Source organism: Monopterus albus, unplaced genomic scaffold (genome assembly GCF_001952655.1).
Source record: "Monopterus albus unplaced genomic scaffold, M_albus_1.0 scaffold170.1, whole genome shotgun sequence".
NCBI lineage: Eukaryota > Metazoa > Chordata > Actinopteri > Synbranchiformes > Synbranchidae > Monopterus > Monopterus albus.
The window spans coordinates 663441-682917 of record NW_018128050.1 but is presented as its reverse complement, the minus strand read 5'-3'; the positions used below and the strand labels follow the sequence as shown (position 1 = coordinate 682917).

Sequence of the window (19477 nt, the reverse complement as noted above, 5' to 3'; positions counted from 1 at the left end):
GAGAGAAGCTGAATGATCCGTGTTTAATCCCACTGGTGTGTCGGGCTCAATATGCCTAGTGTTCTGGTCATTGGTGTATTATTTTACTAAAGTATAACGTTAGCTCCTCTGCTCTTGTTGGGGTGTATCTTTAATTCTCGTGTTTTAATTTTAAGCTTTGACAAAGCAGATCACAGTTACTGTGAATAAAGCCAGTGGACATGTATGCAAACGGCTCCGTTTCTGCAGAAGCAGATTCTAATAATGATTTATGAAGTAGCTGGCTGTGTACAAACCAAAAATAGATCTGTTAGTGTTTCTTATGGACAGGACTACTAAAGAGAGATGGTAGAAAGGAGAAGCTTGATTGTCTGCATAGGTGAGTTAACACTGATCATACAGCTGTTTATGACCATGCATGTACAGTGTTATCCAGAGAAAAGGCAGTTGCTGGGCACTTGTTGGGACTATTTTCAGTTGCATTCTCCTGTGTCTTGTCCCAACTTCGGATGGTTCAGTCGAGATGACAGCCAGTTATTTCTCATGGTTTGCAGCTGCGTGAGCAGCTCAGCACAGTATGAGTTTTACTGCAGCCTCATGGGTAGAAGCGATAAGAGCTGCCTCTGACTGGGAAGGTGAAGTAGTTGAAACTTCACAGCACACACACACACACACACACGGCTGAGGTTGTGTTTGGGCGTCAGTATGGACAAGTCGCTCGGGATCGTTGGCCGGTGGTTGTTTATCTTTCTGCTTGCTGAGGCTCATTTGACAACATAGAAATCAGACAGAAGTGAATCTCTCTGCTACTCAGTTGTGAGACTACAGCTGCAGTCAAGTCCTCACGACCTGGCCGTGCTATGACTGCAACAGCAAACAGTTGTCATCAACTGGAGATTGAACCAGTCCTTCGTCACCCGGTTCAGCCTCGATCCACCTGCAGATACATACAGACGGTGACAAATGAAAGGATTAAATAGATGAGTGGAAATAAATAATGCAGGGATCACTGATTCATCTGCTGGTTATTGTCCTGACTTATTTTTTATTTGTAGAACTTAAAACTAGGGAAAGTACCCATTTTGTCTTCACGTCCTGTGTCCAACCAGCAGATCCACAGAGATTCAGCTGATTCTCATGTCTGACAAAGAAAAGCATCAGCTCCTCACATTAAAGAAGGTGGAGCCAGAACATGTCGGTGACTGTTGCTTCTAAATAGCTGAGGTTCATTTTCTACCTGTGAACTGACTCATGGCTGCAGCTCTAGGTCACTGAATGGCTTCATGAGGACGACACAGCGGGGTCGGACACAATGAGGGGATCTGGTTTGGAAGGAGGAGGAGACCTGACACTGCTCTGGAGACTCGGCCCTGACAACGCCCCACTGGGCGCTGGGTGGGGGTTTGTCCTGTCAGCTGTCACCTGTCTGTATGTGCTTGTGTACATACCCCAGTCAGTCAAAGATTCTTTATATTCTGTGCAGTTAGTTAGTTCACAAATGGTGAAAGAAGTTAGTTGTTTACTGAAAACAGACGGGTCTCACGTTTCCTGAGGAAGAAACCTGCCAGTGTGGCTCAGTGGAGTGTGGTTAATAGTTGTTGGACAATGTTGGAGGTCTACGGCTCAGACTAATGAACTAAACCAGGATCTGGACTCACACATCGCAGTGAGTAGACCACATTCACGGGTGATGTTAATCTCTGGATGGGATTTGTAGGGAATAACACAAACATACAAACTCGCTGGCTGCATCCTTCTGGGGCCATGGCATATGGTTGGACCTGTCGCTGTGTCCTAGTCCATGTGCAGCACAAAGGGGCAGCATGTCCTCAGCAGGGCTATGTTTAATATAAACAAACTGAATTCACCCAATCTCTTGTATTCACAGTAAAATATCTCTACAGAGTGCTTCCTTTTGGCAAATCAGAGCGTTAGCTGTGGACTGAGCCACTAGGGCCTCAGACAGGTCTCAAACCTCACCTGTCTCACACAGAGAGGAGGAGGAGGAGGAGGAAGAGGGCTCTGTTAGTTCGTCTCCTCTGTCAGACAGCAGTTGAACGAGCTGCTCTGTGATCGCACTGAATTATTTCTCTCCTTGCTGCTAAAAATAGCCAACTGTCCCGAGCACACACACACATAGACTGTACTTCAGTACCTGTGAGGACCTACAGTTACATAACCTCTCCCTGAAGCCTTAATCTAAACCTTCACCCTGAAATTCACCTCTCTAAGCTCATTAGGAACAAACGCACTCTCAAGCTTAGACCACAAACACCTGCTACACAATAAGATGCCATGCATGTCTGCACGTGCATTCATCTCTAAGTAGATACATGCACAGTAGAAGACAATAGTTAATCACACATGCTTGTCTTTATTAACACACAGTAACAACATTACACTAACCTGAACCACCGTCCACAGGTAAAGCTACTGTACGTCCACATCCAGCTGCAGTTTCCCTCCCAGTGACCCAGACCTGGTCTATCCACAGCAGTGTGAACAGACCAGGTGTCCTCAGACCAGATCTGGGCCACCTGCATATGTATATCCTAGATCCTATTCCTCTCTGACCTCTGACTGTGCATCCACCGCCAGAGCGGTCAGATCAGAATCCATGTGGTCGTTTTAACGTCTCTTCCTCTGCACATATGGCCTGTCGTCATCATTCGGCGTTGGCCCCACACAGACTGGTAACAGTAAACATGGAGGAGAGCGATGTCAGCGACAGGGTCAGTGGAGAGACCAGGACGTTTCACATGTGGTGGATGTTTATGGAGAAGCTTCTGATCAGGACAAACTGGGAGGAACATATCGTAACCCAGTGGTCTGGGAGGAAACTGGGCCACTTGACTGTCACACACACCACCTGGTTGTTATTCTTGTGCACATGTGGCTCACATTTCAGTTACATCTGTGCACATTGTTAGGTATTTTTAGTCAGATAGATATTGGATAGATACTTTATGTATTAGAAATGTTTAGTGGAGATAGGATGTCTAGTTAGACTGTTAAATGCTTGGTCATGCTTATGAGTTTCTACAGGGTACATCTGGTCAAGGATACTAGAGAGAAGAGTTGATGAACACCACTTAATCAACAGACACACACACATGTTGATTTGCTTCATGTTTTGACTACTGCTATGACCAGCTGCAAAGCTGGTAACAGAGACGTCTCGGTTGACGTTTCTGTGTAGTATGGGGCTAGCCCAACCGAGGGGATATAATGTATAGGCCTGGTGGGGTCAGGGTCTTTCATCTTACATCTGCCTGTGAGCAGTTTGGAGGTGCAAGATACCTGAGCGTGTAATGTTAATTTTACCTGTGATCCTTTGAATAAATCAGCACTGTTTTGAAGTTACTTGGACTGTCTCGTCTCTCAGAGTTAGCAATGGTAAGAAGAACCATATCTTGCAACATGTAGTAGTTTAGAAGCTCAGTGATGTTCACACCAGAGCTGAGTACATGGCACAGACACACACGGACGGGAAGCAGCGACACACAAAGATCTGATCTGAGTATTAAGGCCTGATTTACAGAGAAATCCAGATAATGTATGCTCAGAACGGTGGCAACCAGAACAAGGATTTATACTAGGTACAAATGCAAAAGGTCTGTAATCAAATCTCATTGTCCTTGAAACAGTGACTTGATTAATCCATTATATTAAATAAACTGCCAGCTATTAGGTAATCAGTTTAATAGGTTAAAGTCAATTTTCACACAAAGGAACACATTCAGAGCTTTCAGAGACCCCGGTGAGTTTTAGACCGAATGATGAGAAATAATCTGCAGATTCGCACGCCACACTCAGATGCAGATGTCAGGCTCTTACCGTACCTGCTGTAGGTTGGCTCACTGTTAACCTGCTGATTTGGTTAACAAATCCACCTTCTACTGAAGTGATGCCTGCCTCTGTGGATAGATCGTATCCTTTGGAGTTTGAGAGTTGCTGCTGCACGGATACATACCAGTATCATACGGTTACATACAGTACATTTCATACCACTTTAAGTTCCTTTTGTCTGACATAGTAACTCAGTACTGAAGCAGCTTAAGTGTGATTAGGTGTTATTTGCCATTTAATGTGAATTAGATCCATTAATCACCTATCAATCATGCTCTGTTTCCAGCTTCTAAACAGTTTAGTTTTTAGTCTACGTGACAGTAAACTTAATATTTTTGTGAACCAAGTTGCACAAAACAAGACAATTGAAGATGTCACCGTGGCCTTTTGTGTTTATTTTTCTAGGACATTTTTTGACCTAAGGCTCAATCTGCAGTGAAGATGATTGTTATTTGCAGCCACATTATGTCTCGGTTAATGAGGAGGTCCTCAGTAGAAGGTCAACAGACACAGGAAACCTGCAGCACCCTGTTTGAGTTTGCTTTGACTGTGACTATAGGGGATATACATGTAGAATTTCTTTACAGAATATGAAGCGCTTCGTTGAGTGAGTCGAGCTGAACAGAAGCAGCAGCTCATTTCAGCTGAACCAGTATCAGGATTCAGTTGCCACCTTTAATCTGAACGTGGAGCCTCTCGCAGAAGAAACACTATCCCTCCACCCTCGCTAATGAGAAAAACCACACTCCAGGATCCTTTGCCCACCATGTCAAATCATCTACAAAGGGCAGTTATTTATGGGATGGGACGCATTAAAAATACATTAAAAAGAGACCTCTGCTTCCTGAAAGAGGACGTTTCCCCCTGAAGTTCACCTTAGTCTCCCTCCCCCAGCTCGGTCCGATGCGGATGCTCCTGTTACTGATTGATATTTGTAATGGCTTCCTCCCATCTTGACAGAAACAAGACCCCAGGGACCAACTGTGCATCTCTTAGTTTTATGTTAATGGTCCTGAGCTTCCCCGCAAAGCATGGTTGAAAAACAGGAGGGATAATCATGCTCCGACTGTTAGAACTCAACAGGAAGAATAAGGTTTTATACTTCCATAACACTACGCAAAACAAATGTAACAGGAAGCATGACAGAGTAGGATTAAAGGACCCAAACTTAAAGAAAGAAAAAGGAGATGGTCGTAAGTGAAATGTCACAGTCGTGTTCAGTTCAAGTTAAATTAAATGTTTGATGTAATTGATAGCCTTTGTATTTTCTGAGTTAAGGAAGTACAAAACTGAGCCTGTTTACATTTGTATATTAACTTCTGTTTTGGCTCAGCTGTCCCCACTACCAGCAGCAGAACGAGCAGCTGCTGTGTGCAGCGTCCCCCATGGACAGACGGACAACTGGCACCGGATCACTGTGAGGCCAAAGGGAATGTAGGACCACTAGCGCTCTCAGCTGGGTCCTGCAGCCTCGTCTCTGGGTGGATTTATGGAGGGTTGTTCTGAAGGGACAGCAGAGATGTTGACATCATCAGGAAGTGGACGTCACACTGCATCAGGTGTTTCATGTCAGTGTGTTCAGTTCTGACTCTGGGAAGAAGCACACACCTGTCCTGTCCCCACATCCTTCTGCTCTTAGATTAGATGCTGCTGCCGGTTCTCTCCTCCGTCTCTGCCGGGGTTGGAGATTGATGTTTGAGCCGGGGTATGTCTGACCTCTGGGAACCGCACTGACATTGGGAGGATGAATGAAGCCTTTGTATCGTCTCCCTCAGTCAGCTGCTCTCTGCATGGAGAGGTTAGCAAACCGTAATCACTCAGTTTCTATTCAAGTCATGGAAAACCTCTTTAGATTAATGCCATCAAATATTTGGTGATGAGGAGTTCATGTGTCAGTGGTGGCTGAGAGGATTAGTGACGTTAATGATCAGACCGAAGCTGGCTCTGCTTGGTAGTCACTTGTCGGTGGTTTGACAGCTTCATTTTGTGGCCCACTCTGTCTTATTATTAAAACTTACTGCTTGTACTTTGGTACTTTTACAGCACTGGTTGTATTTCTTTAAGCAGATGTTTAGTTCCAGTAAAGCCTCTTCAGTGCTCGGATGGAAAGTGGAGGTGTTTGTGAGCGCAGATCGTTCAGTATGATTCAGGCATGGTGGCGGTAACATCATCATCGTTACAGAAGGACACTGTAGGGCTTTACGGCTCAGAGTGGGAAGATGAGGCTTTCATTTTGTTCACTGCACGGCAATAAAGAGTTGATACAAAGAAAGAAAATGGGTCTATTCACCGCGTAGACTCCTCTCACAAGAAGAGTTTGTAGAAGTCATTTGGCACTAATTCCTCAAGGTTCAGGAGAAGGCCAAGGGCAGTTTTCTTTGAAACAGGAAAATCAACGTCCAGGGTGAGAAATGAGGTGACGGCGACCTGAACAGGAAACTGATTAACTTCTTGGCTCTTATTACAGACCATGTCTTTAACAAATAGATGGGTACTGAGTTTGAACTGCCTCGAGACGTTTTCTGAAATAAACTTTACAAAACACATTTAGCTCTTTTTATGGCAGGAAATTAATTAACACAGTAATGTGGGTAATTTTCTCCCCTGGGCTTTTCTAAAAGCACTTTGGGAAGTGTGGAGTTTCCACATCAGTTGGTATTAATTTGTTGTATGGAATGAGCTTCATTTATATATCAGCTGTTAAATTAGCTTTCACTTCCTGCTAGGTTCTCCTGTTATTTTCATAAAATAATAAAACCATGGTGCAGCGTGTTCGCTCCTAGGAGGAGTTTGTGTCAGCACAGAAAACAACATGGGACAACATGGCGCACACCGAGGCGAACGTGTTTGCGTGTTCCACTCTTGAAAACACTTTACAGCCTCATACATCTTGGTCAGGGTTTGAATTCTGGATCGGCTTGGTGTTACTCGAAGTTTTCTGTCGTCTTCATCTTACAGACTCAGATGTTCACCTTTCTGGCTCCTCTGCTCTGTGGCTCATTGTTCCTGCTAACAGCATAACTTTTGAAAAAGTTCTCAAATACCAGATATGTAGTTTAGTCTTTAGAATCATTTCAGGGTTTTCCTGAAACAGCTGCTTGCTGTAGTTTTTTATCAAACAAGATGAAATCATGCACTTCTTGGGACTGTTTTCAGTGGCGGAAGAATCCACATTTGAGTACATGGATGGACTGCTGAGGGGCCAGACGGCCCCTGGAGCTCATCTGCAACCATAAGTGCCATTCAATTTGTACCCTCAAATCATTTGAGTGCATGACACCACTGCCTGCAACGTATTACAGAATAAGATGGGAAACTTGTCCAAAATGAGACACAAAACAACCACACAGAGAGTTAAAAGACTCCTACACACAGATTTAACATGCCCTTAAAGAGACACAGAACCTTCACAGAGATGCTAAACAAGTGCAGGATGGTGCAAAATGACTGCAGAGAGACATGAGACATACAGGTCAACAAAACATGGATGTTTTGTTTCTGTGTGGGAGGGTGGGGGCCCTTTTACGTGCCTATGCACGGGGGCCCATTGTGGCAGCAGGACGGTGTGTGTGTGGGACTGTGTCCGAATGACCTACACTGTATGTGTTCATGGTGACAAAGGAACATGTCAGCCGGTGCAGCAGTGTGGCCATGTATGGGTTCAATGGTTTGTGGACACAGGGGGGCTCTGTGGCCCAAAGGGAGGAGAGACAGACAGGACCGTTAGGAGACGTCCACTGTTGGATTTGGTATTTTTGTGGGACTTTTTTCTGTTGGTGAGAAACGGCCAGTCACAGAGCTTTATGTTGACAGTGAGCTGAAGTTAAAGTTCACCATTCAGCTCATTCACACGTGGCTGGCTTCTTATCAATGGCAACAGCAGCAGAGGCTGATGGGTACTGTAGTATTTTAGACCCAGAACAAACCTGAAATGTCAGAAACAGTGTAAATAATTCAAACTGGTGTCCAAAACGCAAACCCGTGATGGTGACGAGTGTGTAGAATGCAAAAGTATAGTGCAGAAACGAGTGTGTAAAGACACGTGTGCAGAAGGTGAGTGTGTAGAAGATGTGTAGTAAGCACAAATGTGCAGAGACTCGACTGCATAGAGACAAGTGTGTAGAAGACATGAGTGTGTAAAAGATGTGTGAAGTAGACAAGTATGCAGAGTGTATCAGATGATTGTGTAACAGCAGCGTGTGTGTCCTCAGCTTTACGAGGGTCGGCCTTTAAAGCAGAGCTCTCAGACAAACAGGCAGCGTATTGTGATGAATGAGCCTCTCTCTGTAAAAGCTCTGCCGTGTAATTTCCTCTGACCCTGTTTGAACAACCTCTGCAGCCTCCTCTACAGGATTGCTGCTTCCTCCTGCTGCCTCATTCAACACAAGCTGCACGCCTTTCTGACATTTCTGGGTCTGCAAATTTAGAGTTGAAATGTTTCACTCTTCCCTCTCTTGTTTAAATTCAGTCCAGTTGGAGTGTTCGGAGTGTGTTAGAGCTTCCAGCTGGGCTTGTGTGTTAGGGGCAGGATGGCTGCAGTCATAATATTGATACAGCTCAACACGTTGGAAGCTGTTCAATAATACCAGTCATTTCCTATCTCAGCATTGAGGAGCTCAGGGAGGTGTGTTGGATGGTGTGCCTCTCGGTCCCATTACAGTGCTCGTCTGCAGGTTATCAGATGGCGCAGACGCACGGGGCTGCAGACAGACATCGATCTCTGAGTGAGTTCTCCATCTGTCATGTTAATCCGGCCATGACGGTACCCTCAGCCTTGTGCGCTTTGACTGACCAAAGAGTCTCGCTTGACTCCGACACAGGGGTCAAAGGTCACAGGCATGTTTGACTCAGTGAGGATCTGAGAGAGCTGCAGACTCATCACTCTGGTTATTCTCCTTAAGCTTTACAGTTTAGTCATGTCAGATTTATTTGTAGAGCACATAAACAACTGATTTAGACACATTTAAATGATAATTCAATAAGTAAAATAAAGTTTTGGATGGTTCCAGCTTGTTAAATGTGAGAATTTGCAGCTTTTCTTGTGTTAGTATCATAGCTAGATATAGTTTGTTTTGGACTCACAAACCTCCAGGGTTACGAGCACTGGCATCAGTCTGGTGGGGTTGAGGTCTCCACTTCAGGTCTGTGTGATGGGCATTTTCCTTAAGTGTTATAAACCTAATTATTTTTTGATTAGTTAAGAAATAATCTAGGCTAATTGATAGTGAAGATGTTTGTCAGTTGCCACTACTTTGATTTGCAACAGGATGTCCTGTCGTTTTAATTTGGAAGTTTTACACAGCACAGCAACGTCAGACTTGAGGTCCATGGATGAGCTTGGCAGAGCCCTTTAAGTGGGTAGACTTTGGGATTTGTTTTCCTCCTCCTGTACTAACTCCAGCACCATGTAGCAGAGTTCTGGGCCAATTCAGACTCTTCCAGCTCTTGGTTCAGCTCAGAGAAAGATGGTGTAACTTTGGACATTTAACCAGAATCACCACCATTTCCAAACTTGACCCAGATTGTCTGCTGACTGATTGTTGATGCTCATTCATTTAATCAACAGTTCATCTCTAAATATTCTGATCACCAGTTAATCAGATTGCAAATGTTGTGTGTTTTCAGGTCCAGAAATCTTTACTTGCTTGTCTTCTTCACTAAACCGATTTGGACTCCTGTTACAGCGTGTTATCTATTTGCTGACATTTTATAGACAAATCAGTTAATCGAGGAAACACTCTGTGGAATAACTGGTAATGAAAGAAGGATTCCTTGCAGCCCTACCATACTGGGACTGCAGTCAGAGGATGTGCTATGATTCCAAGTATCAGCTCTGTTTGTGTAAAAACAACGCGTATGGAGGAGTTTTGTATTTCCTGCACGTCATGTTAGAAAGGAGCCGCGCTGCAGCACCTTGAGTCTGTGCTGTTCTTTGCCCTTGAGTGCTGAATCATCAGAACGCAGCAGCAGATTCACAGGTAGAAAAATGACTGTGGGCTGTTTTCAGAGCACATTTGTTGTGGGCATAATTTTTGTGGAGTGTTTTTGTGGTTTTTCCTGGTGTGTATCCTCCCATGGGCTTTGCAGCCTGCATTACTTGTTAATGTCAAATAATGGTGTCTGACTTAATGGGGTCTTTTTATAGATGTTGCTTCTTAAATCTCTTCCAAAGCAGAGGGGTGAGGGAGGAAGAGAGACAGAGATGCTGTGGGAGGTGCATGCAGGTGTTCTTTAAGTTGTGTAGCGTCCTCCTCCACCTCAGAGTCCAAACTCTGCACACACACACCTGAAACAGCTGTTGACATGATCCGGTATCGGTGCATCCCTACCGGAGGCAGTGACCACATTCAACAACATCTTCCTAAGTGTTCTCTTAAATTTCTTTGTACGTACGTTGTTCTTAAGAAAGGTCCTAAGAGAAGTTAGATTCATGAACACGGTCTTGGCCCGCAGAATTGTTTGCACCTGTTCAGAATCTAAAGACGGTGGAGCCAGGGACTCCACACCGAGGAACTGGTTGGGTAATTATGAAGAGGAGAACAGTGAGTGAGCTACTGTGTTTAGTAGCATCAGTAGTGGATATAAACTACAACAAAAACGTGCAAGGATTGCTCTGCTCAGTGGAAGGAGAAGGGTGCACAACTCGTGGATTAAAAAGATGTTTGACCTCAAATCAGAGGCAACAAAACAAATACGGAAGAGGGAGGCTGTCCAGTGGATGAGAACAGGCTGGCCCAGAGGCATCCGAGCTGGACCGGTGCGTCGGGGCCGTGCACGGCTCTCTCGGGTGGGCCGTCAGCTGAGCAGACCGTCATGTGGGCCCCCAGGTCCCTTCAGCCGCCCTGAGTCTGATCTCAGACACTGGACAACCAAACGCTGACACACTGGCCACAATATCCCAGAGATACTTAGAAATTAAAAGATATTAGAAATGGAGATGGTTTAATGCGGTTCCTAAGTCTAAACTACAAATAATTACTCTGTAAAAGTTTCATTAATTTTAAAACCTAAAAAACAAACAATCACTTGCTGTAATTTTACAGTTTATTCTTTTTAAAAGACCATGCTTTGTAAAATAATGGGAAAATGTTAAAGAAATACTAATAATGGCAAAACTGTTACTGTAATTTAACTGTTCTAATGTTATATAACTGTAATTAAATAATCCGTTATCAGTTCACACACGTCAGTGCTCAGACGTGCAGGAGTGTGCATAGATTCAGCTACAACAGTCAAGTCCTGCTTTTACACCAGTGCACGAGCGGCAGGCTGTTGATGTAATAATGTCTGGTACAGTGTAACATGTTTCTGCATTGAGTATTCTGCTAATACTTTAAGTACATTTTTGTGTTAATGCTTAAAATGATTAATGCAGGACTTTTTGTAACAGAGTAGGCTACTTTTACAGTGGTATTAGTATATTTACTTCAGTTCGGTTTTATTTGTATAGCACCAAATCACAACAAAAGTCTTGTCAGGACACTTTACAAAGTCAGGTCCAGACCTTACTATTATCACTATTATTATTATTATTATAATAGAGGAAAAAACCCAACAAACCCCCCTGAGCAGTACTTGGCGACAGCGTGGAGGAAAAAGTCCCTTTAATGGAAGAAACCTCTGACAGACCTTTGTTTAAGTAAAGGATGTGAATACGTCCTCTACTGCTGGTGCTAACATGCTTTAACATGTTATGTGCTGTTATTTTATAAATCAGTTTATTCTTCAGGGTCAGTCCAGTGCTGCCGTCCAGCTCAGTCATTCCTCTGAGGGAAGTTGTGGCTGATAACAGTAGTATTTGTGTAATACTGTGAAACGGTTATCCTACTGTGAACTTGTACCGTTATAACACTGGCTGCACTGTCTGGTGTTTGTGCTGATCTGCTTCATGTATTCATCGACTTCTCTTTCTAATGAGCATGTTGAGCCGGTTGAGGTTAAAGCGAATGGAGCTTCATCATTAGTCCTTCGAGCCGCTGCCTCACACATTGTCAGCTCAGCCTCCAGTAAGAACGTGTGTGAGTGTCGCTGCATGTGCTGTACCTGCCTGGTTTATTTCCAGAGCCGCTGCAGGGCCACAGCTGCTGAGAGAAGCTGTTTGACTCAAAGAGAAACAGCTGCTCGGCCTCATGGGAGCTGGGAGTATGTAGTCAGCAGGACGTTCTGAGACTTTCTTCAGCAGCCTATAGAACAGCACCACAGTGAACTTGCAGCCTCCAGTCTGAAGCTAGCGTTAGCTGGTAGCTGAGAGACGCTGCAGCCTTTCCCACCATCACTGGGGTTATCAGACAGTGTTGAGAATCTTAGCTAATGCATCTTTAGCACTGGACGCACCATGTGCCAGGATGTTTGGAGCATTACTTTCTCTCTGTAAACCACTGGTGCAGGCTTCTAAGTGAATAGAGTATTTCAAGTCTCTTAGTAATGGGTGTGGTGCACCTTTCAGGCCACAGATTGCATAATGCTAACATGATATTCCGGTATCAAGTGGAAATGTGCTTCATCATCACAGAGACACACAGATTGTTGTGTTTAGTCTTTGTGGGATGAACTACTCACAGCACTGAGCAACCTCACCCTTTATTCCTACATTAATACTGCAGCACTTCTCTTCCCATCTGGACTCTTTGAAACCTTTAAACAGTCATCATTTTCAGTTCCATATTGCAAAGTGGATGAATTTGCTTTGATTTATGTCTTTTTTTCTTTTTCCTGCCTTTTCTACACAGCCCCCAAAGGTCACGTGGAAAAATAATATTGAAAACATGGGTTAAAGTGGCTCAGCTTGGATGCTTCACTCAGCTCTGGCCTTGTTGTGTCGCTGCTTCCCGTCCGTGTGTGTCAGGGCAGTGTATCTGGCTTCGGGATGAACAACGTTGAGCTCCTAAACTACCACATGCACAGATGTAACTGAAATGTGAGCCACATGCGCACAAGAATAACAACTGGGTGGTGTGTGCAATGGTCAAACAGCTCAGTTTCCTCCCAAACTGGTTTTCTCTAATTGTGTGTATACCTATTATTTTCTCAATTGATTATTTTATGAAATGTAAAATTTTGCTGAACCCCAGTGACATTTTCAGATATCTTGTTTTGTTCAACTGAAAGGCAGCTGTTCTACATGAACACAAGTCAGTACAAGACCAGTAGACAATATGAAATGATCCCTGTGCAATGTTTTCTGAACAGCATGTCCTTTGCTGTCGTCAGGCGGCGTGGTCGTGGCTGATCTGGGATGAGCCTGGCGGAGTTTAGGCTGCAGGACTCGCAGTGTGTCCGGAGGAGGTGGCTGTCTGCGGCCATGAAGCCGCCCTGCTCCCTCTCCTGCTACCTGTGGTTCCTCCTGCTTCTGGGAGCCGGATCTCTCCTGCTGCTCGCCCACCTGCAGGACCTCACCGAGACGGTCCAACAGCAGTCCCCAGGTCAGTGCTGGTGCTGGCTGTAGACATCTGCTGTTTACCTTTTAAGACTGTTTTTTTTTTCCTGTATTTGGCATATGAAGGCCCCTCAGCTGGGAATCTAACCGTCGTGGTTGACCATTTGCCGCCAGTTTACATTTCTCATGACAACATGATGGTTACGGTCAAACTGGTTAAACCTCTGGTTAGGTAACCAGAAGATTGCATTTACCTGAAATAGTCACAGAGTTAATGCACTGTCTGGCAAACTAGGCGGTCTGGATTCACCACACCCAGTACTCGTGTTGGATTTCAGTTTGGTGGATCCAGTGTCTGGCAGTCTGTCCATGACTGTAGGACATGAAGCAACAGTGTATGGATCAGGTCGGCTAATTCTGTCTGAACCCGACCTGGGCCTGACGCAGTTTACGTGGTGTTTTGCTTGAAGTTTGACTTGCATGAACGAATCCAAAGCCTCGGGTGCCGACTGGTCCCAACATGCCCCGCTCGGGGATCCACCCTCTAGTGACAGATGGCAGCTATTGATCAATATTACCTCATATCAGAACATTTGATTTGCATTCATTAAACAGTGGAAGTATTAATGATGTACAGTACACTTTGTTATCGCCAGGACTAGTGACCCTGAACCCGGCCCTGAGCACAGTTTCACGGTTCAGGATTTCACTGCAAATGTCGGCCAAACACTCAGTGCTGTGTCGACACAGCGGAGCCCTTCAGACTATAAAAAGCTTGTTTGCTGGATGTTTGGATTCCAGCACGACGTGAATCCAGTCTCTTTGGTTTGCTCATGTCTTTCTGACTATGGATTTTTTTCTTTCATAATCATATCAGATATCACATTAAGATATTGGGTTCCTGGCCTCCCGTCCAAACAGAAACTAAAATGAGAGATCAGCTGTTTCTTCGGCTCCGTATTTTCTTTCATAAATGATCGGATGCCACTAAAACCTGATTGATTAGCACGCCAATAATCTCAGCGGAGTGGAAAGAACGCACAGCCAGATTACAAGATGATATAACAATTGACAGACTGTTTCAGATGATTGTGCTTGTTTAATTAAATCAATGGCTCCCAGTAAAAGCTGTGAAACCGGATCCCTCCTCTGCTCAGTGCCGTCTGATAATCTAATAACACTTAAGTGCTGTTCAGAGGCAGGAACACAAATCACACTCCGCAGCTCCATCAATCGCACGAACGCCAGGGAATCCTCTGAGCACAGCATCCTGCACCCACCCCCACAGCCGCAAGTACTCGAGTACTACACTTAGTGCAGTTTTGAGGTACTTTATTTATATTTTATTCTATTTGACACTGCTGCTTCACTACATTTTCAGACATGTATTGAAGTTCACTTCATTAGAGTGGCAGTTATTAATCGACCAGTACAACTATAATGATGACCAGATAGTTCTTGAAGCTGAGAATACTTGTGTTCTTTTACTACTGATACTTTACACAGAGCTGAGGATACTAGTGTACTTTTACTGCTGATACTTCAGTTGCATGATAATGGTTGTGTAGGGTTTCAAAGGCAGGAGCTCGGCTTGTATTGGAGTATTTTTCCACTGCAGTATTGATACTTTTGAGCCTACAGATGTCTTACTGTGATGCCTCACAGTGATTCAGGTAAATACTGCTTCAGAGTACACAAAGAAGAAACCAAAAACTGCTTTAACCCTGCAGCTTCTGCCAGGTTCAGAGTTTGATTTCTAATTTAAATAAAAATAACTGAAGTGAAACTGGTCCCAGTGATATCACTGCCACCACAGACAATATACACATTGTAAAAACTTCGGCAGCTTCCAATAAAAGATAACTTACTTTTAAACTGTGCTTTTCTTTAAAGCTGTGGTGAAAAGAAGCGTCAGCATGTCTGCATTCAGGCGAGACGAGCTCTGCGAGGGAAAGCACATTAAATTATCTCAGAGCTCCCTCCGTGTGCTGCAGATTCAATTTCCTCCCTTAAGTGAGCTAATGCAGTTTGAAAGTTTGGCTGCGGGTGTGTGACATGTGAGATGTGCGGCCTATTTCAGTCCAAACACAAACATGTCACCGCACGCCTCAGCCTGATTTGAACAGTGCACTTTAATTAATGTTCTCTGGGTCTGCCAGGAGGGGGCTGTTTATTCCAGGATAAATAACAGGAGTGATGCCCACATTATTCGGTTGGTGGGAGTCTCTCTGTGTTGGTTTTGAGTCTCTCTGAGGTGATTTTGATTGTCTTTGCGGTTGTTTTTTGTCTGTTTGTGGGTGCTTGGTGTCTCTTTGCAGTTGTGTTGCCTTGCTGTGTGTGGTTTGGGTGGTTTTGTAAAGGTTCGGTTCATATCCTGTGGTCGTCTAATGATTAACACTGACTGGTGGTACACATTTACAGTACAGGTACTACCTTGTCTTAGCTAGAATTAGAGAACATGACAAATGATACATTTATCAATACAAATGATATAGCTGATAAATTTGTGCTTTCCCTTGCATGACATGGTGGTAAGAGTTTGAACGTCTTGACGTGTGTGTTCTCCGCGGTGCCGTGAATGCGAGTTACATGGCGGAGGTTTGGACAGGTAACCATGGCAGCTGTGAATTCAAGATGAAGGCATGGTTGCTTTAAAATGAGAGTCAAAAATCAGTGTGTGGGAGTTTTTCTTTTTGAAGAGGGATCAAAAATCTCTCTGGGCTGTGGAGCATTGAAGGCTTTGTTTCATTACAGCTTAACCTCCACCTTTAACTCCATGTGGCTGCTTTTACACCTCTGTTACTGCTGGGACTCTCTACTGTGATGTAAGACTCTGAGAGCAGCTCACAGCAGGCTCAGGGTATTTTATCACTCCTCCTAAACACAGATTTAGCTTTGCTTTAGTGAGTGGGCTCTGAGATTTATCAAATACTCATTTTCCTGCAAGGAATCCTTCTGTTTTCTCTCATCACCACTTGGAGGAAGTATTACTGTGGATATTTCACATTTTAGATCTGCAGGGTTCCTTAAACAGAGACGGACAGAAGTCTGCAGATGAACACGCAGCTGTGTGGTTAGCTGGCGTCAGAAGTCAAATCCTGCACGGTTTAGACATGTGACAATAAAACAATAGACAGCAAATTAATTGGCATCTATTTTTAAGCAAACTGTTGGTGGTTTCAGCTTTCTGTTGCCATTTTGATTTTATTTTATTTTTCTATTTCAGGTTGCAGTCTGAGTGGGTTTTGTGACGTCGGTCGTACATAGTGAAACAAGCCGTTTGAAGAAATCATAATTTCACTATTTACAGACCAAAAAAAAAACTAATGTAGTAATTAAGAGTATTCCACAGAATGATCAATAATTAAATAAATAAAATAATCCTCAGTGCACTTAATCAAAACAGACAATCCAGAAGGTAAATGTTTAAAATAAGGTTCATTGGAGAAGAAGGACTGTGCTGCTCACCTTGATGGAATTTTCCTTTTAATATCAAATATCAGACCCCAACTCGACTGAGCCCAGACACCAACCCAGCCAGAGAGCACGTCTACATTTCAGTCATTTCTTCAACAATATAAATTTGGAAAGACGTGCTCTACTCTGACAGCAGCAACAGGTCAGCACAGACTGTCACAGTGACAACGTGTATAGAATATATAGAGGTTTAGGGGCAAAACACACACTGCAGCATCAAATAAAGTGTCTGCATCAGCATTTAGCAGATAAACCCGGTGTGTTTCATTACTGGCCTTCGAGAAGGAGCTGTGGAGGAAAGCTGGAGGTTTAACAAGCCCGTAAAGTTTCAACAGTGTACCGGCCTACCCTGAGTCTTTGGGGGATCCATTACTGACCGCTAGCTCGCCGGGCTAATGCTACGCATTGCTTCTGCTCTCTCTCTCCATGTGTCTCCCAGTGGACATCTGTTTACAAGACATGACACACATCGACACAGACATCAGAGAGAAAGACAGAGTTGTCTCATTGAGTTACATCTGAGCTGCATTTTATGTGAATTGTGTATCTCTGATGTAAAATATTTACACGTCAACGTCACCCTGTGTCAGCGCTCTGTTGACCAGCAGGCAGAACTGGAAAACATCAGCAGTAATGAGCTTTGTCTGTGTTCTTGATGTGGCTCTGGTTGCTTCAGCTGATGGTCAAACAGATACATGTGAAGCTCTAAGCAGCTTGGACCTTGTTCTGGACCCTCATCAGTTTTCACCTGGTAATCCCATTGAAGCTTTATGCAACAACACCCACACACTGAACTCTGGTCTGGTGTTGGTCTACATTTCTCAAATCCCACAGTCAGATCCAGCAGCGTGTTAGTCTGTCATTCTGACTTCCTGTCTGTGGCTCTCAGCTCCAAGCCCACTGGTTTGTCCACTCTACACATAATCACACAGATTCCTGTTGGCATATGGTGCTAATACAGAGGATCCACTGACAGGATAGTGGTTGAAAAACATTGCTGTTGCTCTGTAATGGCCTGTCTACTGGTGCTGTTTAAAACACCCAGGTAATATTGCTGTCTCACCTGGTGCACCGGGGCTGCTGTCAGCACACACAGTGTTGTGAGTCAGCACTGACCCAAGGTCAAGGTCTTCTGTGCGGCAGGATGCTATGAAGAAGCTGAGCGTCTCTGACCTTCGCCCACCTTCCAGTCGCTGCATCTCGTTGGTAATCAGGAGGCAGCGTTTCCTTCTGTCTTTGCCAGCATCTTTATCATCTGCATAAGGTCAGGTCCTCTGCTGATGTGTTGCAACCGGGGCACACGTCTCCTTGAATATGAAATATTAAGTCCGCATAGAAACTGGATCCACTTGGAAATAGATGTCATAATGTCTTGTTATTATGAGGAAATATAAAGAGTAGGATTGAGCCCTTCTCCTGCCTACAGCCAGTGATCATGAGCTCACATCCAGCAGCAGACTGCTGATGCCCCAGTCTTCATATTGTCTGAGGACGCCCACAGCAACAGACGGGAAAAGAAGAACATTGAGATGCCAGCAGGCGAGTTCAGTCCTCTCTGCCCCTGCACTGAGCTGCATGCAAACTAATCAGGCGGACAGTACCTATGGGCGAGGGGCCTCTCTCCCAGCTCTGAAAACACTGGACTGTAGCCTGCTGACACAGGCTTCACACTGGATCACTGAGGGAGCGCTTCAGCTGATGCTTACTTTTATTATTAATAACCTGTAGATTTAATCTGTGAAAAGGACTGAATGCCCCATACAGGCAGTCTGTCCTGCCCCCCTGACACCACCTACAGGAGGGTCTCCTGAAACGGCACTCCTACTCTGGCAGATGCAACAGCACCATCTCTGCCAATATAAACGGCAATGTACATCAGCTTACCAGATCTTTGTTGCCATGGGAACAGTCACAAATACTTTACGATTTGGTTTAAGCACTGAAACAGCTTAGGAACAAAAACTACTTGGTTAGGTTTGTAAAAATCCTGACTTCCTCTGCTTGTCTTATAACTACTAGTCACTCGTGTGACAGGTAAGTGCTGGTCGAAATAACTTGCCAGGTAAAAGTCTTCATGAGATTACAGCATCTTTATCAACAGAGAAAAAACTATTCCATCTGTGTTGCAAACAGCATAAACAGACTGTTAACTGTAAACAGTATCCAGTTAAGATGCATAAACAGCTGATGTTTCCAAAATGAAGTAAAACCAAGAGGCACTTTGTCCAGATCCTTTCACACTGACTCGCACTGACCAACAGTGGTCAACTGACAGTGTCTGTATCTATGAGCTGCATGTGGAAATGATCTGACAGCTCATTAAACACATCAGCTTCCACTTCTCTGTTTCCAGCCAGAGCGCAGTAGAAACTTCAGGCTAACTACCTGATATAGTGCATTCAGATGGTGCCGGTGTAAATAAACCATGTTTGAAATGTGGGAGCATCTGCTGCAGGTTGACACGGAGGAGGATGTGGCAGGTACAAGATCAAAAGCAGCCAAATGTAGAGAGAAGGTTTTATTCCAAAGCTTGGTTCATGCTTTCCTCACCGATCTCTCCCTGACTCATGTTCTCAGTGCAGACAGATGGATCATAGGAGTTTGAGAGTGACACTGTGCGCCCACAGCAACTACAAATGGCAAAAAATATTGTCAGTGTGACATGAAAAAAATCCTCATTTTATCATTATTCTTTCTTAGCCCTTTGTGGAGGATGATTGTGCACTAACTACAGTTCCCACAAACAGAGTTAGTGAGGTGTAGATCCAGGTTTTTGGCTCCAGTCCCAACCTGAGA

General features: G+C 44.3%; 1 protein-coding gene across 2 annotated transcripts in view; it reads left to right on the top strand.

Moving 5' to 3' along the window:
• LOC109969122 (carbohydrate sulfotransferase 8) overlaps window positions 1-19477 on the top strand; it is a 36688-nt gene that overhangs the window by 2789 nt on the left and 14422 nt on the right. The window contains exons 2-3 of one of the 2 annotated variants that reach the window (XM_020615800.1): window positions 12558-12745; window positions 13039-13250. In XM_020615800.1, coding sequence (XP_020471456.1) covers window positions 13064-13250 — 187 coding nt within the window. In that variant the 5' untranslated portion in view covers window positions 12558-12745; window positions 13039-13063. The remainder of the gene's footprint in view (window positions 1-12557; window positions 12746-13038; window positions 13251-19477) is intronic. The other variant, XM_020615799.1, reaches the window with a different exon arrangement.